Here is a 24,517-nt window from a genome sequence, read left to right on the forward strand (position 1 = left end):
AAGATGCTTTGATTGGGAATTGAGAAACTTACTGTGTGGCCTTGGTCAAGTCCCTCAATCTATCTGGGACTTTGTTTCCTCAACCACAAAATGGGAAGTCCAACCAAATGATCTAGTGTGGTATTTTTAGCTTCAATACTATATGATTCCATGGATTCTATATTCTCTATGTATATATTCCTAATAGCTGTTGCGATGGAGAAAATAAAATGTGGAGTTATATAATATGAAGATTTATATTGTTTGTTACCCCCTGGTCTTGAGAGTAATTAACTAAGGAGTCCAGAGTCATTCTCATCAATACCTGTGATCTTTGTGGTCAATCATCAGGCAGCTATGGCATGTGAGGACATCACAGGTCTCGCAGAACAACTTGAGAACCTCTTGACCATGCAATGGGCAGTATGAGGAAGAGTCACTGGGCCCACTGTCCATTCCTACAAGAGAAGAAAGGGAGAACTGCCTTTACTAGTGAAAAGTACCCCTCCTCAGTTGAGATGAAGAAATTTGCAAAAGGCACACGAGAGTCTTAGAGCTTGAGGGAAGAGAACTGCTCCCAAAAAGGGAAAAAGAGGAAGACAAAAGTTTCTTCACCATCAGAACAGTGAAGTTCAGGGAAGAATTAGGGGAAATATGAGAAACATGGCTATGTATATGACACATGGGAAGAATAGGTCAAATTGTAAGGTAGAATAGAAAAGGTACCCCCAGGAAAAAAACAAATTAAGCTTCAAAAGAACTAAAGACAACATTTATTGCCACATAATGAGAAAAGTATCCTCTAAATTCAAACAAAAGTTATCTCAAAGTGTCAAGATTCCTGAGGTTTCTACCCATGACTATGGAGAAGCCCATGGATTGCAGTTTATTTTTACACAATTTTGACATATGCTAGCTCACCTTCCAAGCAGTGATAGTTATCCCAGGGGGCATTCAAACTCTTGTGGGGGGGGGAAGTAAGTAGTCTTCCATTTTTTAAATCTTGGACAGTTCCTCACACAGGCCCAGTACAATCAATGAAGTAATCAGAAAATACCTATTAGAAACCTATTTACATTTCATATAACAGTTAACAACAACAACAAAAAAAAAGTCAGAAAGAAGAAAACAAACAGAAGTATTAATGGCAAGCAATAACACTGAATGAGATTGTTAGATAAATGAATAAATAATGCAAACCTCTCTAAAAGTAGAGGGGTATGTGTAATGGAGAGGTGGATGTAGAAAAGAGTTAGAAGTTAATGTGGATGGTAGAGAGTTAAGAAAAGAAGGAGAGTTAGAGATGAGTATATGAAATAAGGAAATAGGTAACAGGTGAATTAGAAATATAGTGGAGAGGAAGGTAAAAGTCAAGATGAGTAAGTCTTAGGATGGAGAGAAGGTGAGTGATGAAGAATTTAGGAGGTGTATAGTTAATATTAGAGTGAGCATAGGCACGAAAAAATCTATAGGCATATAGGAGAGCCTTATAAGGAACCTTAGAGGTCATCTAGTCAAAGCAAAGGTCTGGAGAAGTTAAAACATTACCCCAAGGTCACACAGAATTAGAAACTGACCTCAGATGATCAACCCCCAAATCCGGTTACCTTTCTACAAAACACCACACCACCTCTCCTTAGGCTCAATGTAGAGAAAAATGATGGAAGAGTCAAGGCGAGGAAGACTAATAGTTCAGTGGATAAAGGGAGATTTTGGGGCCAACTAGGAAAACAGAAGATGGAGCAGTTGTAGGAGAAATTTGTGTCGACCAGGAAAGGTCAAGGAGAATTCAGTTCAACTCCCAAATACATCCTATGTCTGACAAGGCAATGAATCCCCATCTCTCTGTCCATTAGTTCAAAAACTCTTAGTGGTCCCATAGATATTGATGAAAAATAGAGAATTATAAACTCAGAGCTAGAAGAGACCTGAGAAACCATCAAGGCCAGCTCCATTTTATAAATAAGGAATCTGAGGCACAGAAAGGTCCACTGACTTGTCCAGGACCATGTAATTAGTAAGTATGTGAGGTGGGAATTACAGATATTACACAATCATTTTAATGGATTTTAAATAAGCATTGCAGCTGATGAAGGAAAAACATTCTACTTAATCAATCCACAAGCATTTAATAATATTTCTTTACTATGTGCCCAGGCACTGTGCTAAGTCTTGAGAATACAAAGATAAAAATTAAAACAGGGATGCTGTTTTATTAGCAATGCCCTCCTCTCTAGGAATTTGTATTTCAATTCGAAAAATAATATATATATATATACATTTGCATATATGTATACATATGTGTATATATGTACATTCAAGAAGAGAAAACCACATGTTGTCAGCCTGTATTCACAAAAAAGGATAATGATAGTTGGCCATTTACTTGTTCCTAACAAAGTCACATAGGCAAAGAGAGCAAAATATGTCTTAGTGACAGAATGACAACACAAAAGAGACTACAAATGCCATGAAAAGCGAGCCCGGAATTTTGGGTCAAAGACTTGGGTTTTTGCATTCACTGCCCATGTCACCTCACACAAGGCACTTTTGTCTGAGCCCCTTCTTCCCCATCTATTCTAAAATAAGGGTGACTTGACCAACAACAGTATGAAGATCAAACAAGATGACATATGTAAAAGATTCAAATTATAAAGCATTGTGTACTAGTTATTATTTTGCAGGGAGATAATGAATTTTAGAATGAGAATTAAAGGGATAATAAACCATAACAGTGTGCCAGCCACCGAATTAAGAGAGCCAAACATTCCTGCTCTGACATCAACAAACATAAGGGTATCAAAGGCAGTCTTCAAACTTAGGTCATCTAACTCCAAATCCAGCTTTCTTTCCCACTCCATCACAGTCACACTATCATGGCTATGCTGAGAACTTCATAGTTTGCAGCTGTTTAAAGATAATACCAATGCTTTTTTGAAATGGCTATACAAATGCCCGGAGATAGAGAAAAGACAAATATTTTCTTCTGGGGCTGAAAAGAGAAGAAAAAGAAAGCCTTTCTCCTGCGGTCTGTACACCAACATATAAGACAAGAAAACCACAGAAGCCTCTATGACTTGTACAATGGTGTCTCAAACTTCATGACAAAGATGCAAAAGGAAACCACAAAATCTTAGCTGTGCTTCCTTCCTTTTCCTGCAAACAGCTTTGACAGCAAGTTGCCTCCCAGCCTACCTTCCAGGCAGGTCTACATTAAGTTACTTGCCTCTGCTATTCTGTTATCCAGGTAAACTGGACTACAGCATAGGGATTGAATTAGATGTTCTCTAAATTCTTTTTTTTTTTTTTTTTAGCTCTGGGAATGCCACTATTCTGCAGACAATATGTTTATTTCTATCCTCTTCAAGAGTCACACTATCTACCAAGGTCAAACAAGGTCAAAGCAATAGCTTAGTGATATTCCTCCATGCTGCAATAGCCCAAGTGTACCAATTAGCTGAGCTGAACTCCTATGGACACAAAATTCTTTCTTTAACCAAGGTCATTTATTTGACCATGTGGGCAGCTGGCAATGCTTTTATGTGTGATCATACCTAGAACTATTCCCATAAGTCAAAAAAGATTCAATAGGATTAAGACTTGGTCCCACTGGAGCAAGTCAGAGCAGGGCTCTCCCCTTGGTAGGAAAAGTAATGAAGCATTTCATTCACCTTCAAGGATCTCAAAAGCTTTACTATGAACCCATGTATATCATGTTTTTCTGGATATTATGTGAATCAAGAAAAAGTTTAACAACAAATTCAATTTGATAGATATTTATTAAACAACTACTGTGTGCGGGTTATAGAGGATACAGAGCAGAAAATGGCAGTCCCTGACTTTAAGGAAGTTTAAATCTAAAAGGATCATCTCCATAGGTCATAGTTTATTATCACATGGAGAGAAGTAATCAGGATTATGGTTAGCTAGGATGAAATGACTAGAACATCAAATCTGACCTCAGACACTGAACAACTATATGACCCTAGGAAAGTGACTTAATCCATTTGCCTCAATTCGTCACTCATCTATAAAATGGGAACACATTGCAGAAGGAAATGCAAACCCCTTCTACATCTTTGCCAAGAAAACCCCATGAATAAAATCCAAGGGGTCAGGTAGAGTTGGACACAACTGAACAATAACAAAATAAGTAAAGGTCAGGATTAAGCTACCTAGGAAAGTTGCAATAATGTTACATCAAAGGAAAAACATTTTGGGTGGCCAGTCATTGTTACAACCACTCTCACTCATAGAAATAGGCAAAAATGAAAGTCACCTTGCACAAGTAGTTCTGGTGCTATGGAGAGAATCCTTGGGTGCTCACTGTCAACATCTTTGGGCCTCAGCTTCCTTGTTTTTAAAATGAAGGGGCTTATTTAGATCAGAGATGTCTTATTCCTCACTGAAAAACTCTGGACAGTGGTGGAGTCAGATTAAAATGTAATTAGGAGTATAGCTAGGCGGTAGCTAGAGTGCCCCAGCCCTGAAGTCAGGGGGACCTGAGTTCAAATCTGATCTCAGACACTTAACACTTCTGGCTGTGTGATCCTGGGCAAGTCACTTAATCCCTTTGCCTCAGGAAAAAAAAAAAATTTAATTAGGAAATGTATTTTTAAAATAAATATACAATACAACATAGATAATGCTGATTTGAGGTTTTCTAGGTCACTATGTAGCCAGCAGGGATCTGTTTCTGTTTATACTCCTGGTAGAGGTAACTTCTAGAGCCCTCCTACTCCATGACCTGCTACCATTACTTACTGCAAAACCCCATGCTATTTGCTGAGGTCCTAATTCCTTCACAATTATAGCAGCTGACTTTTAAAGTCCTTTCAAGTACATTATCAAACAAATAACAAACACTGCTTATCTTCAAAACAACTCTGTGAAGTTTATCAGCACTAGTAATCCTGCCCCCTAATCACTAGGGAGCAAACTGAAGTTGAGAAAAATCCAAATGCTTTGCCCAAGATATGCCCAAGGTTAAGACTTAAGAAGGGGTTCTCTGACTCCAAATTCAGTGGGTTTGTTCCATGGCTGCCTCTTGAAAAGTTTTATTCAGTTCTAACATTATAGGGTTTTTAAACTCTCCCTCGGGAATACACACAAGAAGTCTAAGAAAAGAAAGGAAGCTACATGTCCAAATGCAACATTTCTGATGGAGTTGACATATAAAATCAATTCTTCTCAAGAAAGGGATGCTATATTTCTATATAATAGTGACAAAGTCCAGCAGCAAGAGCTAGAAAGAGAGATTCCATTTAAAATAACTGTACACAAAATAAAACATTTGAGTGTCAACCTGCCAAGACAAATCCAGGAATTATATGAATACAATTACAAAACACTTCTTACACAAATAAAGTCAGATCTAAACAATTGTAAAAATATCAGTTGCACATATATAGGCCAAATTAATATAATAAAAATGACAAGTCTGCTTAAATTGGTCTACTTGTTCAGTGCCATACCAATCAAACTGCCAAAAACTATCTTATAAACTAGAAAAAAATGATAACAAAATTCATCTGGAAGAATAAATGGTCAAGAATATCAATGAAATTAACGAAACAAAACAAAAAAATACAAAGGATAGTGGCTTAGCAGTACCACACCTAAAACTATATTATAAAGCAGCAGTCATCAAACCATTTAGTACTGGCTAAGAAGCACAGTGGAACAGTGGAATAGATTAGATACACATGACACAATAATCAAGACCTATAGTAAACCCCCAAACTCCAGCTTCTGAGATAAGAACTCACTATCTAACAAAAATTGCTGAGAAAACTGGAAAATGATATGTCAGAAATTTGAAACAGACTTACATCTAATACCCTATATCAAAATAAGATTAAAATGGTTCTTGATTTGGGTATAAAGGGTGATACCATAAGCCAATTAAGAGAGCAAAGGATAATTTGCCTATCAGATCTTTGGAGAAAGGAGGAATTTGTGAAGAACTTGAGAACATTGTGAAAGCAAATAAACAACTTTGATTACTTTAAATTAAAAAGATTTTGCACAAAAGGGAAAAAATTTTGCAGCCAGTATTCCTGATAAAGGTCTCATTTCTAAAATATATAAAGAACTATGAATTTGACATATATAAGAATACAAGTCATTCCTCAAATGATAAATATGAATAATTTTCAGATGAAGAAATTAAAGCCATCTATAGTCATATGAAAAAATGCTCTAAATCACTATTGATTAGAGAAATACAAATTAAAACCACTCTGAGGTACCACCTCACACCTCTCAGATTGGCTAAAATGACAGGAAAAGATAATGATAAGTATTGGAGGAGATGGTGGGAAAACTGAGACACTAATACATTGGTGGTAGAGCAGTGAAATGATTCAACCATTCTAGAGAACAATCTAGAACTATGCCCAAAGGGCTATAAAACTGTGCAGACTCTTTGACACAGCAGTGCCATTATTGGGTCTGTAGCCCAAGGAAATCATAAAAGAGGGAAAAGGAGCCATATGTGCAAAAATGTTTGTATCAGTCCTTTTGGTGGTAGCAAAGAATTGGAAAATGAGTAAATGCCCATCAATTGGGGAATGGCTGAACAAGTTATGGTATATAAAAGTAATGGAATATTATTATTCTATAAAAAATGATGAACAAGCTGATTTTAGAAAAGACTGGAAAGATTTACATGAACTGATACTGAGCAAAACAAGCAAAACCAGGAATACATTATACACAATAACAGCAAGAAAGTGCAATGATCAACATGAAAGAGTTGGTTCTTTCTCAGTGGTTCAATGATCCAAGGCAATCCCAATAGACTTTGGACAGAAAATTCCATCGGCATCCAGAAAATGATCTATGGAGATTGAATGTAAATCAGCACATGCCATGTTTACTTCACTTTTCTGGTGTGTTTTTTTTCTCCCCAGCTTTTCCCTTTTGTTTTGATTTTTCTCTCCCAATATGATTCATAAAGAAATGTGCATTAAAAATAAATAAGAGAAAAAAGGGGGTGCTGTGAGCCCAAGAGCAGTACTTCACACATCTATTTGTTAAGATTAATCTTTGAGGAGTAGTTGCCTAAGCCCAGCAATGGGGCTCAGGGAGTGGTTGCCCAGCAAGGGACAGTCATTAAATTAACAAACATGGAAAGAACCACAGCCTGTTTCCCCTGTGAGAAGAATAATTTATCCCAGGCAAGTGGTAAAGAAGATGTGTTTCATTCAGTGGACCCTGAGAGGCCTAACCACACTGAGAAGACCCTGGACACTGCCATGCCTCCGGGGAATTTGTAGGATGGTGATGATAGTGCTGGCCTGGGATCAGGGTTCAAATACTGCCTCAGATAATGTCTCAGAAGCCTCCTTTGCTCATCTGAAAATAGACCTGATGATACCTGTAGAAACTAATTCAAAGAGATGTTTGTGGGGAAAAAAAAAAAAAAAAAAGAAAAGAAAGAAAAAAAAACCAACTTTACAAACTTTAAATGTGCAAATAAGATATTCTACAAATAGCAAGCATTTATGTAGAGCTTCAAGGTTTGCAGAGTGCTTTACATGTTAATTCATGTGATCTTCACAAGCCCAGATAGACACTATTATTATCAAAATAGTACCTATGGGGAAACCGAGGCACAGAGAGATCACACAGCTAGTAAATGTCTCTCCAACACAGAGAGGGCCTTGTCACTAGGTCAGTCACACCTGCGTGGGGCAGTGGAACAGATTGGGCTTTAATACCTGAAGATCCCTTCTGGGCCAGGGAAAGAAAGTGGTCGGCCAGGTCCTTGGCATGGCGGTGTTCCTCTGTGCACGAGCTGCACAGCCATCGGTTGCAGTAAGTGCAGAGAATGTGCGCCGGCCTCTTCTCCTTGCACTCAGAGCAGCTCTAAATAGGGCGGGAAGAGAAGAAAGGAAACATGCAATTAAAGAGCCACATAATTACAAGTGTCTGTCTCCAAAGAGCAGCTACAATGTTCCTCCTGAAGAGACCAAACGCCGAGTCTGCAGGGTCCTCTACATTAATTAACAAAGAGGCATCTTGGACCAAGGCGGCAGGATCGTGTGATGAGAACCCCGGGTGCCCAAAGGGCCAGCAGGAGACCAGTGGAAGCTGGCTCCCTGTCGCCATCTGTGGGTGTTTCCACAGGGCAGCTCCGTGTCAGGGGCTCCCACAGAGTTGCGGTGGGGCTGTGGCTACCCGAAGCTCCAGTGCTGGCTGGGTCGCGCCTGGTAGTATCAGGGGGCAGCGTTGGGCATCTGTGGAAAGCTGTAGGGCAGCGGCTGTGTTGCTCCTGGGCCGGAGCAGAAGCAGGTGCTGAAATACTGGGGCCGTACCAGGGGTCATTAGCGTATTATGGATCATAAGGTCATAGATTTAGGGTGACGCCTTAGAACGTCCACCACGACTGACTGTGAGGGCCTCATCATTGTGGCTGTCCACCTCTAGGCTGCTATGGTGGTGTCTAGTATGCATGGTTAGCATGGGGTCTGTCCGTAAAAGGCTTTGGGGTCTGGGGTCTGCCACCGATGGGCAGCATTTCCTGGGGAGAAGGCTGATTAGAGTATATGGGGCTCAGTATCTATCACTGGTGGAAGAAAAATGATCAAATACAACCCACAGAAACCAAAACACGCCAATTCTTTCTAGAATAGAGCGAAGTTCAGTGCAGGAATCTTTTATTCATTCGTTCAATAAATAAAAAGTGCAGCATAAACTGACATTGAGAAGGGGCAACGGGCAAGCCTCTGCCCTTGGTCAGCAGGGCACATTGGTGGAAGGATTCCATGGTCTTGGAGAGTCGTTAGCTGGGTATTGAGCTCAGGGTTTGATCGCACTGCCCTTCAGTTCCAGGAGCCAGGGCTTCCTGACGGAGGAGCTTTTCCATCCTCTACCATGGGCTGTTTCTCAAGCAATCAAGAAGCGTTTATTAAGTGTATGTGTATGCTAGACATTGTGAGAGGTGCTAGGGATACAAAAGGCGGGAATTAAACAGTACCTGCCTTTAAGGAGCTTATAGTCTTTAGGGGGACATGACATGTACACATAAAAGTATATAGAAAATATACATGCAAAAGAAACATAATTTAATTCTTTGCAGAGAGATAGGTACCAGCAAATGAGAGAATTAAGAAAGGCTTCCTGAGCTGAGCTTTGAAAAAAACTATGGATTCTAAAAAGCAGAGGTGAGGAGCAGTAGTACTCCAAACATGGGGAACAGACTATTCAAAAGCATGGAAGTGGGAGAAGGGTTATTCTGGATGAAGAACCTTGAGGAAAACGTGAATAGACTGAGTAATATGTCGGATTCAAATGTAATGAGGCTACAAAGAGAGACTGGAGGCAGGCGTTAGAGAGTTTTCAACACTAAACAGAAAAGTACATCTTTGGTCTCAAGGAGCTAGTTTGATGAGTAGGAAATTAAAGTGATCAGACCTATCCTTTAGGAAAATCACTTTGGCACCTGTAAGGCCATGTAATAAAGACTAAAGGACAGATGCAACTCTTTGTTTCTGACTCAAAGTCAAAATCCTCAAGGTGAAAATAATAATCTAAAGTCTATCTTTGGCTTTATATGTGTGTGTGTGTGTGTGTGTGTGTGTCTTGTGTGTGTGTGTCTTGTGTGTGTATTGTGAGGGGGGTGTCTGTGTCTAAAAATTGAATGGGGAGAGGTCACAAGATTATGACTTATTATCAGTAAATGTTTGATTTGTATATCTATTTTATATATCTATATACCTGTGGTCATGTAAAAATTTCTCGGGCAAAAAGCAGTTCCAAGTGCAAAAGTACGTAGGTAACCTGAGAGTGCCCCCCACAAATATATCTGAATTCCCTGACTTGTAAATATTAAAAACAACATAAAGATAAAACATAGAATTTCTGGCTTTAGACCATCATGGAGGAAGATATATACTGAATTTCCAACACAAAGAAGGATAAATATATGAAGTTTTCTTAAATCTTCCTGAGAGAAAAGTGAACTTAAAAAAAAAAAAAAAAAAGAATTCTTAATATAAAAAGGTACATTTTATCTCATACCTAACCTGAGACCCATGGATATATACTTCCTAGTACATGGTTAGAATGTGGCTCTGAAATGGTATCACTTCTAAAAAAGATTTTAAAACTCAAAAGATATAAGGGGATAAGATCTATGCAGCATTGTAGATTAAGAGTATATAATCATATAAGGTAATCAGAAGGTGAAGCACAAGGAAAAACATTTGAATAATTATGAATAAATCATCAGCAAATGAATAAATTGTCAGGATTATAAGTGGAGATGACATTATTGGGAGAGTTGACCACAGACCACTTGGACATAAGGAAAAAAAAGACAAGGAGGATTTCCCTACTGAGGAAATAACCCTTAGTTGGGAAGCAGAGGCATATATTGTAGGGATAGGTCAAAAGAAGGTCTCCATTTCTTTTGATACCTTTGAACTCCCCTTCTGACAAAAGCAAAGGAGCTTAAAAAATTCTTGAACTGTCAGTGATAATTTCATACTTCAAAAAGTGAAGGAATAATGAGGAGCTGCTATTCTAGATCTGTTTCTGATCAATAAGAAAAAACTGGTTTCTGAAATGATGGGAATTCTGAAGAACTCTGTCTTAGACATAGGTTCAAATGCTTCCTGTCACTGTGTGTTTGACTTCTGCCCCAGTTTCCTCATCTGCAAAATGAAGAATTAGGGCCAGAGATCTCTGGAAGGAAACTTATCCTTCCCGCTCTAAATAAGAGAATCTTATGTTAACCACATAAAGAAGATTAAAAGAAGTGAGCCAACTATCAGTCCAATATGGTGGACTCAAAGCTGGTAGATTAAACTGATCAATGTCAATAGGCATACAATCCTTAGTGGAATGCACACTGAAGATCAGACCTTCCCTCTGTGCTACTTAACCTTTTAACCACAAGCAGGACCAGAAGATCATCATATACTTCAACAACAATACTATATGATGATCAATTCTGATGGACGTGGCCCTCTTCAACAAAGAGATGAACCAAATCTGTTCCAATAGAGCAGTAATGAACTGAACCAGCTACACCCATTGGGAGAACTCTAGGAGATGATATGAACCACTACATAAAATTCCCAATCCCTCTATTTTTGCCCGCCTGCATTTTGGATTTCCCTCACAGGCTAAATGTACACTATTTCAAAGTCCGATTCTTTTTGTACAGCAAAACAACTGTTTGGACATATATACATATATTATATTTAACTTATACTTTAAATATTTAGCATGTATTGGTCAACCTGCCATCTGGGGAAAGGGGTGGGAGGAAGGAGGGGAAAAATTGGGACAAATGGTTTTGCAATTGTCAATGCTGAAAAATTATCTGTGCATAAATCTTATAAATAAAAAACTATAATTAAAACAAACAAACAAAAACATTTTAACCACAGATTTGGATGAAAGCAGAAATGGAACACTCAACAAAATTTCAGGATTACATAAAGCTAAGAAGACTGCCTTTCTGTTTCAGATGATTCCTTCTGAAGAATTGAAGTATAAGTAGAAAATAATATTAAAGGGAAGAAGTGGGTATTTCATCATTCATTTTCTAACCTGCTACACCTTGACTTTCTTATTCTTATTGAATCCTGGAATGAAAATTCATATCCCGTGAATATGAATAATGCACAGAACCCAAAAAAGACCAGGCTTCTGATGCCCCAAAAGAGATGTCTTTCAGGACAAAAGCCATATGGCAAAACTGAAGAAGATTCCTGAGAGAAAATAAAGTGTGGGAAAAAGAACAATGAATATATTCCATTTGGAAAATAGATCCAAATCTTTCTTCTGACACTTATGAATAGTTTATCAGAACTGGAGCCAGGAAGACTTGAATTCAAATGGGGTCTCAGACACATACTAGCTATGTAAACTTAGACAAGCCACTTAACCTCTATGAAGATAATAATAACATCTGTCTCCCAGAGTTGTAAATTATACAGCACTTAACACAGTGCCTAGCAAATAGAGTGCCTTATTGTTGTTGTTAACTATGTAACTATAGGCAAGTGACTCAGTCACTTTTAGACCCATTTTAGTGACGTCTGAGTTAGTCATAGAGAATCATCTAGGAGGCTTATTTTCCCATTTTGTAAGTTCCATTTGCCAAGCTACAAAATCCACCTATGTAATTTTAAAGAAACAGGCTATGCAATCTATGTAGAGCAAACATGGCCATTTCTTTTTTTTAAGTAATTGATTTTTATATAACTATTAAATAATGTTAGGTGATAAATGTCTACCATTACTTAAAATCTTATTATCCTGTTATAACATATCTAACATGTATAAGACTGCTTGCCATCTAGGGGAAGGGGTGGAGGGAAGGAAGGGAAAAATCGGAACAGAAGTGAGTGCAAGGGATAATGTTGTAAAAAATTACCCATGCATATGTACTGTCAAAAAAAGTTATAATTATAAAACAAAAAAAAATTTTTTTTAATCTTATTATCCTAATTTTATCTTTGCAATATGGGTTTTAAGCCTATGCAAATTTCTTAACATCTTACTTGCTGAATGATATTTTCAGTATCTGAGAATCTAATAAACATACAAAAGAAAACAAATGGAGAGACTATAAATCCAAAATGAGAGATTCAATAGTGAAAAATGAGGCAGTAGACACATTAGTCAGTATATTTCAGGTCAATTTAATAGTTCCAACAACAACAGGGGAAAGCAATTGGTAGAGACAAGCAAGATGAATGGGGTCATGGGTTTGGTCAGATGGGTAAATGAGTTTCCATGAGGGAAATCAAGAATCCAACACTAATATTCTTGGGTAGGAGAGTTTCATGAGTGAGAAAAGCAAATTAGATACAAGAACTGACAAGGCAATAAAGGAAATGCCTTAATATTATCCCCAAAGGCAATTACTATTCCTTGGACAAGAATGGGAATATGCTCATCAGTCACTTGGCTGTCAGGTTTTGGCTTGGACATGTTTAAGTGACCTTAGACATGATGAACAGAGTTTCAGAAACTTTCTGAAGTATATTGAGTAGGCAAGGTGGCTTAGGGTTGAAGATCAGAAAACACAGATTTTAATTTCAGCTCTGCCTTTACTAGCTGCATGGTTTTAGACAAACTGCTTAATCTTTTTTGAACCTGAATGTACTCATCTCCCAAATGGGGATCATAATGCTGGCCCTACCAACCTCAGAGTTTTTGAGATGAAATTAGATACAGTAAGATTGTGTAAATTGTAAGTTGTGCCTTGCATGAGACAACTGTTATTATTTTCCCATGGATCCCCACTTACCCTAGCCATAATGGGATATGTAGTTGAGAAACTCTGGAGAAAAGAATTTTCAGCTACATCTCTGGTAATGTGGGTCCATGGATAGACAGAGCAGGAGGTGATTCCTGAGTAAAGGGAAAATAGAAAAAGTCAAGGCAGTGCACCAGGTCACAAATAAGACAAAAACACAGAGCTTTTCTACATTGTGTCTACAAGTTGAATGTGAACTCTTACTCCTTCAGAAAGGCAAGAGCAGGTCAGCACTATTCACCTATAGTAACTGGTGACAAGCCAGCCAACAGAAGGAATTTCAGAATGACTTCCTTGTACAAAATGTCTGCAAAGTCCTGGCACCTAGGGAGAAAAATAGCAGGACTAAATCCCTGGATTTAGATTTGGTAGGGACAGCAGAAATATAGTCCCAGTCCCATATGTTACAGGTGAAACTAAGACCCACAAAAGGGAAAGGAACTTGTTCAATGTTGCAGAGCTGGTAAACAATAAAACCAGAATTTGAACCCAAGTCTTCTGAAGCCCAGTGCTTTGATCACCATACCACACTGCTTCTTATATTCTTTTCCTCAGAGAGTTTAAAGTAAAGTAGGGAGAATCTAGAAAGAGGCAAGATCATTCCCGTGCTATGAACTCTGGGCCAAGAGTCTGACTTTAAAATTCCATGAACAATTTCACTGTCACCCCCTGCAAATGACACCTTTCTGGGCTGAGTCAGCAGGACACTTTGGTACAGATCAGCTAAGATATAAGGGTCAGCAGTATTTTCTGGGGTACTTTCATGTCCTTGAGCTGTGGGGCATCACAGTGTCATTCATAGTGCTTCTAGAAAGTGCTGGTAATAAGTCAGTCAGATAGTGATTCCCATTAATTGATAAATATATAATAAATAATAATAACTTGATTCTCTTGGGAAAGAGGGAGCATTTCAGGATCACTACATTAACTTCTGTGCATCTAAAAGTTACCAGAACTCCATACAAAATTGTAGGACACATCAGGAGCTGGTACTTAGCACAAAGTCAAGAAAGAATTTAGCTCTGGTAGTTAACAATAATTTCCGCCCCCCTGCCCTTGATTCCAACTACAAGTAATAGCTAGCATTTATTTACATAGCACTTCAAGGCTTGTAAAACATGTGATAAATATTATTTCATAGCCACTTCTGTGGTCATGGAACAGACCTTAACAGGGACTTCAAACCCTTGATGGCTGATGTGACGGAAAGGACTTTACAATGAGTGAATGAGACAGGGATCAAGAATGACAATTAAGGTGACTCCAAGAATTTAGGGAAAGAAAACTCCCTCAAACCACATGGAACAAGAAGAAACCCACCTGATGAGGCAGAGCAATTCTTCTCTGACTATTCTCTTCAAGAGATTACCTCCAATGCCATTTATATCCAGCTCTCCATGATAATAGGAAACAGAGAAAACCTGGGTAATACAAATATACAGATGATGTCACTGCAATCAATATTTTCCAGCTTGCTAAAGCCTTTCCCCAGAATTCTCGTCTTTTGTCACTCCCCCTATCTGTACAATTGGAGAGATGTTGAGGTGGAGAGGGGATGTGGGGATTCTAAATTATCTTCTCACCTCACAATTATCTTTTAAGTACCTGAAAACTGACTTGGCATCCTGTTGTTAGCAAGAAGCAATAACCCCATGAAATGAGTACCTAGAAGAATGTGCAAAAGCTGAAATCATGACAGCAGGTTTTTTTCTTTCATTTTGACACAAAATGAGTGGCTTTTTAAGTAAGTAGCTTTTTACAATTTCTTTTCAGTGAGTAGCTTTTACAATTTCTTTCAAGTTCTAAATCTTTTTTCAGTAATTTAACATCATTAACGGAGGGAGGGGGAAAAAACTAAATAGCTTAGATGTCACTTCCTTCACTAAAGTCCAACCATAGGCTGATAGATTTTGGAGCCAGAAGGGACCTCACAGATTTAGAGCTAGAAGAGACATTTGAAGTCATATAAGCCTGACCACCTGATTTTACAAAGGAGGTATTGGAAGCCCAGAGAAATTAAGTCTAAATTATTCATGAAATGAATAAGAAAACTAAAGCCAGAGGTTCTAAATAACTTGCTGCAGAACACAGAGATAGCATTTGAATGGAGTCCTCTAGTTTTATTAACCCACAGTTCAGAGCGGTCAAGACCTTATGGTAGCATAGTATAAGTTTTGGCAGATCCCACCCCAAATGGGAAAGACCCAGTAATGGACTGGAGGATCAGCCGCTTTAAAGGCAGAGACACTCCTCACCAGATGACCGGCCACAAAAGGAAAAATGCTGATTGACCATAAGTTATGAAACACAATCTGTTGAGGTCAAGGGCTTGGGCTATATGAATACACACACTCATCAAAGTACAGTTTTGGGGGTTTTTTTGTTTTTTAATTAACACACGGCTTCAGTTCCAAACTTTCCCTGCTCTCTTTTGCCTCTCCTTGAGAATTATGCTTAGGCATAGGGTCAAAAAAAAGGCTGGCCTTCCTCATGGGTGCAGTGATTTTCCTATACTACCTTATCTATCCTTTATACCAGGAACTGTTAGTTATTATGGGACTTAACCACTTACATGCCCAGAAAAGAGATAGTAAGGTCTCAAGCTCTCAAAAGCCTTTGGTGAGATGAGGACTGATAACTACTCTCTTCACTCAACTTGTCTTATGAGGCTGCAATGATATGATTAAAAAAAAAGGGGGGGGGATGGCCTTGACAATTCTGAGATTTTCTAGCTTGTTTGATATGAAAAAGACAACTTCTCTCAGCTTCAATTTCCTCATCTATAAAACATGAATATTAATATGTGCATCATCTAAATGGAGATAATCCAGTTGTGGGGATCAAATGAGATATTATTTGTAAAGGGCTTTGCAAATCTTAAAATGCTATTAAGTGCTAATTGTTATCATTATTGTTGTCATTATTAGTATGACCTCATACAGTTGTTCAGTGAGGAAAGTGTTTTGCAAATCTAAAAGTGCTGTATAAATGTGAACTATCACCACTGGAGACTATTTCTCCACTTACATTTCAAATACCCACATTTAAGAAAAGACAAAAAGACATGGATAATCCCAGAGAATCTACATGGACAGTCCTTGGCATGAGTTTTTGCACAGAATAGGCACTTAATCAATATTGGATTTCATTTAATTCATCTCTGACCCCTCCATCCCCCCCAAGTAGTTATACTTCACATCAATAACAATTTCAGGAGACAACTCCTACTAAAGGATACTAGGCGAAAGAGGAAAACAGCCTCAGATTATGAAGTAATTTGAGATAAGGCACAAATTGGAGGGTGCAGGCTAGGAGTGTCAAAAAAGAAGGGTTTTTTTTTGTTTGTTTGTTTGTTTTTTATTGACAACTAGTATTCGTGCTAGTTGAGATTGTATGCCCTGAACTTATTTTGTACATTACTGGGCCATCATCACAATTGGAAACCTACCAAACAGAGCATATTAGCTTGGGAGTGTAGCTGAATAAAAGTAACATTGGCCTCTTAGGCTTCTGAGAGCAGAGGAAGAACATGATAGAGGCTCTGGATTTTAGAATCAGAAGATGAGTTTAAACATGGGCTCTATCACATTGTAGCTGTTGATTGGTCAAGAGTATTATTTTTATTCTTTCTGGTCCTGAACTTTCTTGTAGGTGAAAAGGAAATAATACCTATAATGACCTTCTTCCTGTGAATGTTGTGACAAAAGTCTTTTGTGCACTTTTACAACACAAGAGAAATGTGTTATTTAGTCCTGGTTCTGCCATGTCCTGGCTATGTGTACTCAGGCCAATTGCTTGGGTTCTCTCTCTAAGCCTCAACTTACTTCTTCATAAGTTGAGGATGGAGGACCAAATGATCCTCAAATTCCCTAACTATGTCAATCAAACAACTTGCTTTTATGCAGTACCTACTATGAACCCAGGCACTGTGCTAGGCATTGGGAAATAGGCAAGAATGAAAAGCTGTCCTCAGGGAATTCAAATTCTGGCATTCTAAAATTTTAGATTTTTAAAATTATAAACTTCAAATATTACTCGATCCTGTAATAGGTGTTCCCAAAAAGCTAAATCTTCCAGGTTATAGCTGAAAATCAGTGGAGTCTGGGATTAGGCTATTCCCCTGCTTCTGCACAAGACTAGATCAAAAGTTTGTATGAGAGTTTGCCATAATATAGCACTTTTCTTTTAACCACTGAAATGTTTTAAAATAGTACAAGGCATAACTTTTTTTCACGTTAAGAGTTACATTATAAATAGCATTTTCCTCATTTGTTACCTAATTGTCAATTTAGTATAAAATAGCTAAAATGTTTCTTGATCATAAAGTACTACGTGAACTACTGTTATTTTAAATCTGGCAAGCTATTTGACCAGGAGAAGTGGCTGGCTAGCCATTTAGAGAGAGTGAGGGATAGCAGGTAGCCAGTCTATATATTTTACTAGTAGCCACAAAATGTCAGGAGATTTAGAGGAAAGTCCCTATCATACTGGTGAGGTTCCCTATGGAAGATTTACAGCAAGACATGGACAAGAGTTATATAGGAGAAGAAAGCAAGCTCCATACCAAGAACATCAAAGACCCATTGAAATACTAAGCATGATCATTATTATTGTTATAATTTTTTATAAATTATGCTATAAAATACACCAAGGAATTTTGATCATATTAGTGTGGAGACAGCCACACCAAAGCAGATCATAATCCATCTATAATTTATAGCTTTAGAGTTATCCAAGGCTCAAGAGAAATCAGATAACTTATCCATGATCATGTAACAGTATTTGACTCAAAGTTTTATTAACTCCAAATTTTTCTCTTTTTTTCTTTTAATAGTATTTTATTTTTCCAAATGTATGCAAAGATACTTTTCAACATTCACCTTTGCAAAATCTTGTGTTCAAAATTTTTCCCCTTTCCTTCTCCTATTCCCCTCCCCAGGATGGCAAACGATCCAATATAGCTTAAACATGTACAATTCTTCTAAACACATTTCCATATTCATCATGCTGCACAAAAACAATCAAATCAAAAGGGAAAAAATACTAGAAAGGAAAAAAACAAGCAAACAAAGATATCATCAACAACAATGAAAATTGAAAATACTATGCTTTGTTTCAGATTCAGTCTCCATAGCGCTCTCGCTCTGGATGTGGATGATATAACTTCAGATCTTACAATCTAGTTACTCTATCATGGCGCCACACTATTGTATATCAATAATATATCAATATAGTATAACAATAATCAGCATCAATAACTGACACATATTGCCTCTAGTTTTAAAAGTGTATGTTTAGGGGCAGCTAGGTGACACAGTGGATAGAGCACCAGCCTTGAATTCAGGAAGACCCCAGTTCAAATCTGGTCTCAGACACTTAACATTTCCTAGCTGTGTGATCCTGGGCAAGTCACTTAACCCCAGCCTCAGGGGGGGGAAAAAGCGTATGTTTAAATTTTTTGCTTATAAATTAATTGTTCAATACCTGGGCATATTTTCCTTCAAAAACCTTGTTATACATATCTAAATGTCTAAAGCCCCAGCCAAAAGAGGTATTAATTGTTCATCTCAATCCCCTTCTCCTTTTTCCCTCTTCTGCACCTGCAGCAAGAGCCATGAATGAGCCTGCTGGCTCTCCAATGAGAAGGGAAGTGTCCCTACACCATCTTCTATGTGAACTCTTTCCTGATCTCCTAAATCCCTCCAACCAAACAACCTTGTATTTATATGTGCAGGATATATTGGCTTTTATTAATTTTATATTTATGTTGCTCATATTTATACTTTGTCCCAAAAATCTTAGCACAGTTTAGCACAGGTGTTTTAAGTTTTTAGTTTAAAACTACACAAAAAAAATTGGGACACCTTACATATACACTTCTTTTTCTCCCCCCATTAAAATGGAAATTCCTTATCTCAAGAAGATCATTAATTAAAAAGTAAAGCCCCACATATGCCACAATATTTATAGTAGCACCTCTTATACTGGCAGGGAATGAGATATAAAGTAGATACCCTGGGGAATTGCAAAACAGTGAAATATGAATGTAATGGAATAGTACTGTGATATAGGAAATGATGAATATGATGAATACAGAGAAGTCTGGAAAGATTTATATGAACTGTTAAATAGAGCTGAACAAAACTGGTGAGTACAATTCCACAAATTAAAAGTACATAATTTCAACTAGGCCCCATTTACCACAGAGGCTCATCCCACCCCAAGTCTCCCTCTAACTACTCTGCTAAGGACCTTACTTCATATTTCACCAAAAACAAAACAAACAAACAAAAAACAAACAAAAAAAATCCAGGCCATTCACCAAGAACTCTCTCCTCCTCCTTTATTCCTGTGAACTATGAAGAAATGGATCTTCCTTCTCCTTGCCTTTCTATATGCACAAGTGATCCATGCCCCCTCTATCATTTCCACTTTCTCACTAATCTTCAATCTCTTCCTGTATCTTGGCTACTTCCCTGTTGTCTCCCTATTCTTTAAAAAAAAAAATTGTCTCTTGATCTGACCATCCCTGACAGTTATCATCCTACATCTGTTTTCTATTATCTCACAGTCAAACTCTTTTAGGAAAGCTATCTATAATTGGGGCCTACATTTCCTATCCCCTCACTCTTTTCTAAAGCCTCTATAATCTGATTTCCAATCCCACCATTCAACTGAAACAGCTCTCTCCAAAAGTACCAGTGTTCTCCTAATTTCCATATCTGGTGACCTCTCAAACCTCATCTTTCTGGACCACTCTGGGGTCCTAACACATTGATCATCCTCTTCTCAATGTTTTCTCCTCCCTAAATTTTCATGACATTGTTCTTCCTTATTCTCCTCTTCCAATCTCCTTATCAGTCCTCTGGCTGGATATACCTCCTGCCCATGAACATCAACCACAGGTGTTTTCCCCCTCCCCAGCGTTTATCCTTGACCTTCTTTTCTACTCCCTCTAAATTAGCAAGTCTGAAAATTTCATCAACTCCCATAGGTTCCATTGCCATCTCTATTCAAATGATTCTCAGGTCTGTTTACCCAGCCCTAACTTCTTTCCTCACTTCTAGTTTTATATTTAAGTGACCATTTCAAATTGGATGTCCTGTAGATATTGCAAACTGAACTTATTATCTTTCTTTCAACATCTTCCTCTCTTCCTAACACCTTCATCACTATCAAAATTACCCCCATTCTTCCAGATACTGTGTATTCCTCAGTCCTCACTTTCACTGACCTCACATAGCCAATCTATTGTCATGTCTTATCATTTCTGCCTGCACTCTTATATATGTTCTCTTCACTTCTTTCACACAGCCAAGACATGGTTGCAGGTTTTCATCTCCTTGCTATAATATTATTGCAATAACTTCAATACTGGAAGATTATTACAATAGCTTGTTGGTTGGTCTCCCTGATTCAAGCCCCTCCCCACCCTAGTCCGTTTTATATTCAGCTTCCAAAGTACAAGTTTGACTATGTTACTCTCCTCCTACTCAATAAATTCCAATGGTTTCCTTATTTGCTACAGGATCAAATATAAAACTGTCCATCTACCTTTTAAAGTTTTTCATAATTTGTCTCCTACTCCTTCCTACCTTTCAAGTCTTTTTACAATTTATACTTTATACCCCTCCATGCACCCCGTGTTTCATTACTCACTATTCCTCCAATATGATGCTCAACATCCTGATTCTATGCCTTTTTACTGTCTGGCCTCTCTACCTAGAATATTCTCTCTCCCCATTTCTCTTTCCTGACTCCTTTCAGAATTCAGTTCAAACCAGAACACCCTTACATTGCTCCCTCATCCCCAAATCCCAATACTTGTTCCTTTCTCTAAGATTACTTCCCATGAACATTGCATACATGGGAGGAAGGGAGGATGCTCAGGAGTTACTCAAGGAGTACAAGTCCTAAACAAGTGCACTATTAGTAAGAGCAGAAGCTAAAAGTCATAGAGAAGAGTACAGAGGGACTGGAGAAAAGATCTGATGATTTCAGAGCTGCCGCTTATTAGTTCAACAAACAGGCAAGTAATTTCTCCACTTGTAAAATGATACAACTGGACTGATCCCAAGGACCTTATGATGGATAGCTCCAATCATCTATGCCTATGTGGTCACTATGGTCACTGAGTATCTGCTGTTGAAGTGGTGGGAAAAGTCTTTTCTCATCAATACCAAAACATTTTTTCTTCTTAATTGTCTGAGATGTGTAGACAGTCTCATACTACATGAAAAAAGAATCCTGGAATGAATCAGGAATCACAACTGAACCCCTCTGGAAATCAATGAGCAAAATTAAAGTGTCAAAAGGATATGCTGGGAAGGCCCATCAACACACCCTCACTGGCATCTTGGCTCTTTCCCTGCAATCCACTGAATGTGGAGGGAAAAAGATCTCCTGATTTGGTGCTCTGGGGTCTTCATTGGTAGAAATGTGATTCTAATTAGTTCCCCTAAAGACTTAAAGAGTTTCAGAAAGCAAATTGTAATCCCATCGCAAAAGCAGTCAGCAGAATTAGACTCAGAAAATAATCAATTCAGGCTATTTTTTAAATGTGCTTATTTAATCATACAAATGTTCATCTCTACCTCTGACCTCTTTTTAAAAGCTTCATTTCCAAATACTTGCTAGACATTTATGGTTAGATAACACAACATCAGTCATCTCAAAAAGATGACAGGATAGAATAGTGGATAGAGCTCTGAATTAAGAGTTTAAAAGATCTACATTTGAACCCTACTTCAAACAATTACTGGCTGTGAATCCTGACTAGGCAATCATTTTACGCCTCTAAGTTTCAGTTTCTCCTTCCATTAAAATTTCTTTACAGAGCTGTCATGTATATCAAATGAGATAAAAGTATTTTTGCAAACTTCAGGGTACCATTTACATGTAAGTTATCCCAGACTGCAGAGAGCTAAAACTCTGGAGAAGTATACTTGAAACAAGGTGTTAACTCAGAGGAATTGATGAGACAATGGTTATTTAGTTTACATATATACTTAGTATTTAGCATGGTGATGTAATGGTTCTCTAATTCACACATATTCAGTGTGCTATAATGATGTAATTACAATAAGGTATATAAGAGCCAACAAGGACTGGAAGAGAGACATTTCATCTCATACCATCCTGGTGGTTCTCCTGCCTCCTGCATTCCTCCACTAAGAAGACCAAGGCCCATCTGAAGGTCCCCCAGAAAGCTAGCTCGGCCCCAGATGGAGGAGACAGACTGTGAAGGAGATAATAAAGACTTTGGATTTTATTCCTGACTATTCTTGTGGTGATTATTTTGCTGAAACCAAGCCCCATTCGGAGGAGCTCCACAGAGCTAACCAGAACATTATACCAGACAACACCTAAAACTATACTCCTTTCCCAAATCAGCCATCTTTTTGACATATTTGTTAGAGACACTACAGTTGTTTTTCCAGTCACTTAGACTGACTAATGCAACAAGGTTGTGCAAGTATTGTATAGTCTTTGCTACATTCCATAAAGATCATAGTAGGGAGATAGGAAATCTAAATTTTAATTATATTTGGACTCCCACTAGGTACCAGAGAGATATGGTCTTTTGGACTTCAGTGTTTTCTGCAAAGGGAGAAAATTGCACCAGGTGATTTCTAAAGTCCATTCCACCCCTGAGATCCTGTGATTTGTCATTTGGTCTCATGCTTCATCAATCATGTGCCCTTCCCAATACTTCTACCAACTTTGGGCTAAATACCTAGAAGTTAGGGGTAGTTTCCAAATTCAATTCTTCCTTTACAACAACAACAACAAAATTCGGTTCTGCACATATATATTGTACCTAGGATATACTATAAGATATTTAATATGTATGGGAATGCCTGCCATCTAGGGGAGAGGGTGGAGGGAAGGAGGGGAAAAATTCGGTATAGAAGGGAGTACAAGGGATAATGTTGTAAAAAAAAAAATTACCTATGCATATGTACTGTCAAAAAAATGTATAATTATAAAATTAATTTAAAAATTAAAAAAAAAAGAAGTTAGGGGTAGTTATGGGTAAATATGCTGGGATGACAGAGGAACATGGTGGAGAACAATCTTTTTTACAATTTGTGTACTAATTCCTGGAAGTGGTTTAAAAGTGTGAGCTCCTAAGTAGCAGTTTTTGCAAAAACCCAATAGAAAGGAAAGTATAGGGTAGGAGTCAGAGAGCCTAGGTTTTCTTTCTCCTCTGACACTAGCTGTTGCTAGATCTGGAAAAATGACTCATAGAAAGCCTCCTTCTAGGCTCCAGATTCTTCATCTACAAAATGTTAACTATTGCTACTGAACCTGCCACTGATTTGAGACATAGTGATGTGGCAAAAGATTTTCCCAGATAAGAAAATAATACCTCTGTGATCGATACCAGGCAAAATTTCAGGCACATGATAAGAATATTGTCAGGAGGACAGAATGCATGTTGGGTTGAACTCTGGAGAGAGAATCTGACTTTTTTGCAATAGTTGGACATTTCATACATTTTTTTCTTAATTGCCTCAGGTCTTTATAAAATTAAACTCAATCTTTTTCCAATCAAAAAGTGAACTTTCATATTAGAAAAAGACAAAGATTCTTTTCTTTCCACTGAAAGTATTGTTTGGGAAAGTATTGTGCAAAACTAATAGAATGTCAAATTCTCCATTATGCTTCTAATAGACCTAATTCTTTTCAGAATTTCTCTGAGCTTCCACTGTTTTGAAGACCCCCCTCCTTGTCTTGATGATCTCAGGTCCAACAGCTGCCCAAAAAAACTCTACAGATAAATACTGGATGCTTTGAAGACATTATCTTAAAATCAAAAGAAATTGGTAGAGATTATGTGTGTGACTGAATCTTCCCTAGCAGTCCTGACTCATTTGCCAGTTTCCCTCGGGAAGATAGCATATACGCAATTATTCTCCCATGAGGTATTGTCTTTACCAGCTTTTGTTTCAAAAGCGCATCTGGACTAGGTATAGAATTAGCTGAAGTGGATTCACCATTGCATTAAACAAATTCAATCCAGTAGATATTTTTTGTCAATGATAACAGGCTTCTATCATCTAAGATGGGTATTATCTGAAGGGTCAAATGCCTGCTTTTTCACAATATTCCTCCCAAGAATATGCTATTTCGCAAAAAATAAGATAATTTAAGCATTGGACAGGACTTCAGAAGCCATCAAGTAAAATCTCTAATTAAAACAGAAACCCTTTAAGGATCCTTCCATCTAGCTTTTAATTGAAGCCCTCAAGA

The 24,517-nt window shown here is 37.8% G+C and overlaps 1 protein-coding gene across 3 annotated transcripts in view; it reads right to left on the bottom strand.

Moving 5' to 3' along the window:
- TRIM66 (tripartite motif containing 66) overlaps positions 1 to 24,517 on the bottom strand; it is a 106,295-nt gene that overhangs the window by 55,726 nt on the left and 26,052 nt on the right. Inside the window, exons 2-6 of one of the 3 annotated variants that reach the window (XM_074272572.1) lie at positions 14,582 to 14,682; positions 13,466 to 13,585; positions 13,253 to 13,356; positions 7,704 to 7,851; positions 305 to 437 (exon numbers count right to left, since the gene is read on the bottom strand). In XM_074272572.1, the coding sequence (XP_074128673.1) occupies positions 305 to 437; positions 7,704 to 7,851; positions 13,253 to 13,261 (290 nt within the window). In that variant the 5' untranslated portion in view covers positions 13,262 to 13,356; positions 13,466 to 13,585; positions 14,582 to 14,682. Of the gene's footprint in view, positions 1 to 304; positions 438 to 7,703; positions 7,852 to 13,252; positions 13,357 to 13,465; positions 13,586 to 14,581; positions 14,683 to 24,517 lie in introns of those variants that run through there. The other 2 variants (XM_074272573.1, XM_074272571.1) reach the window with 2 other exon arrangements.

This window comes from Sminthopsis crassicaudata, chromosome 6 (genome assembly GCF_048593235.1).
Source record: "Sminthopsis crassicaudata isolate SCR6 chromosome 6, ASM4859323v1, whole genome shotgun sequence".
Taxonomy (NCBI): domain Eukaryota; kingdom Metazoa; phylum Chordata; class Mammalia; order Dasyuromorphia; family Dasyuridae; genus Sminthopsis; species Sminthopsis crassicaudata.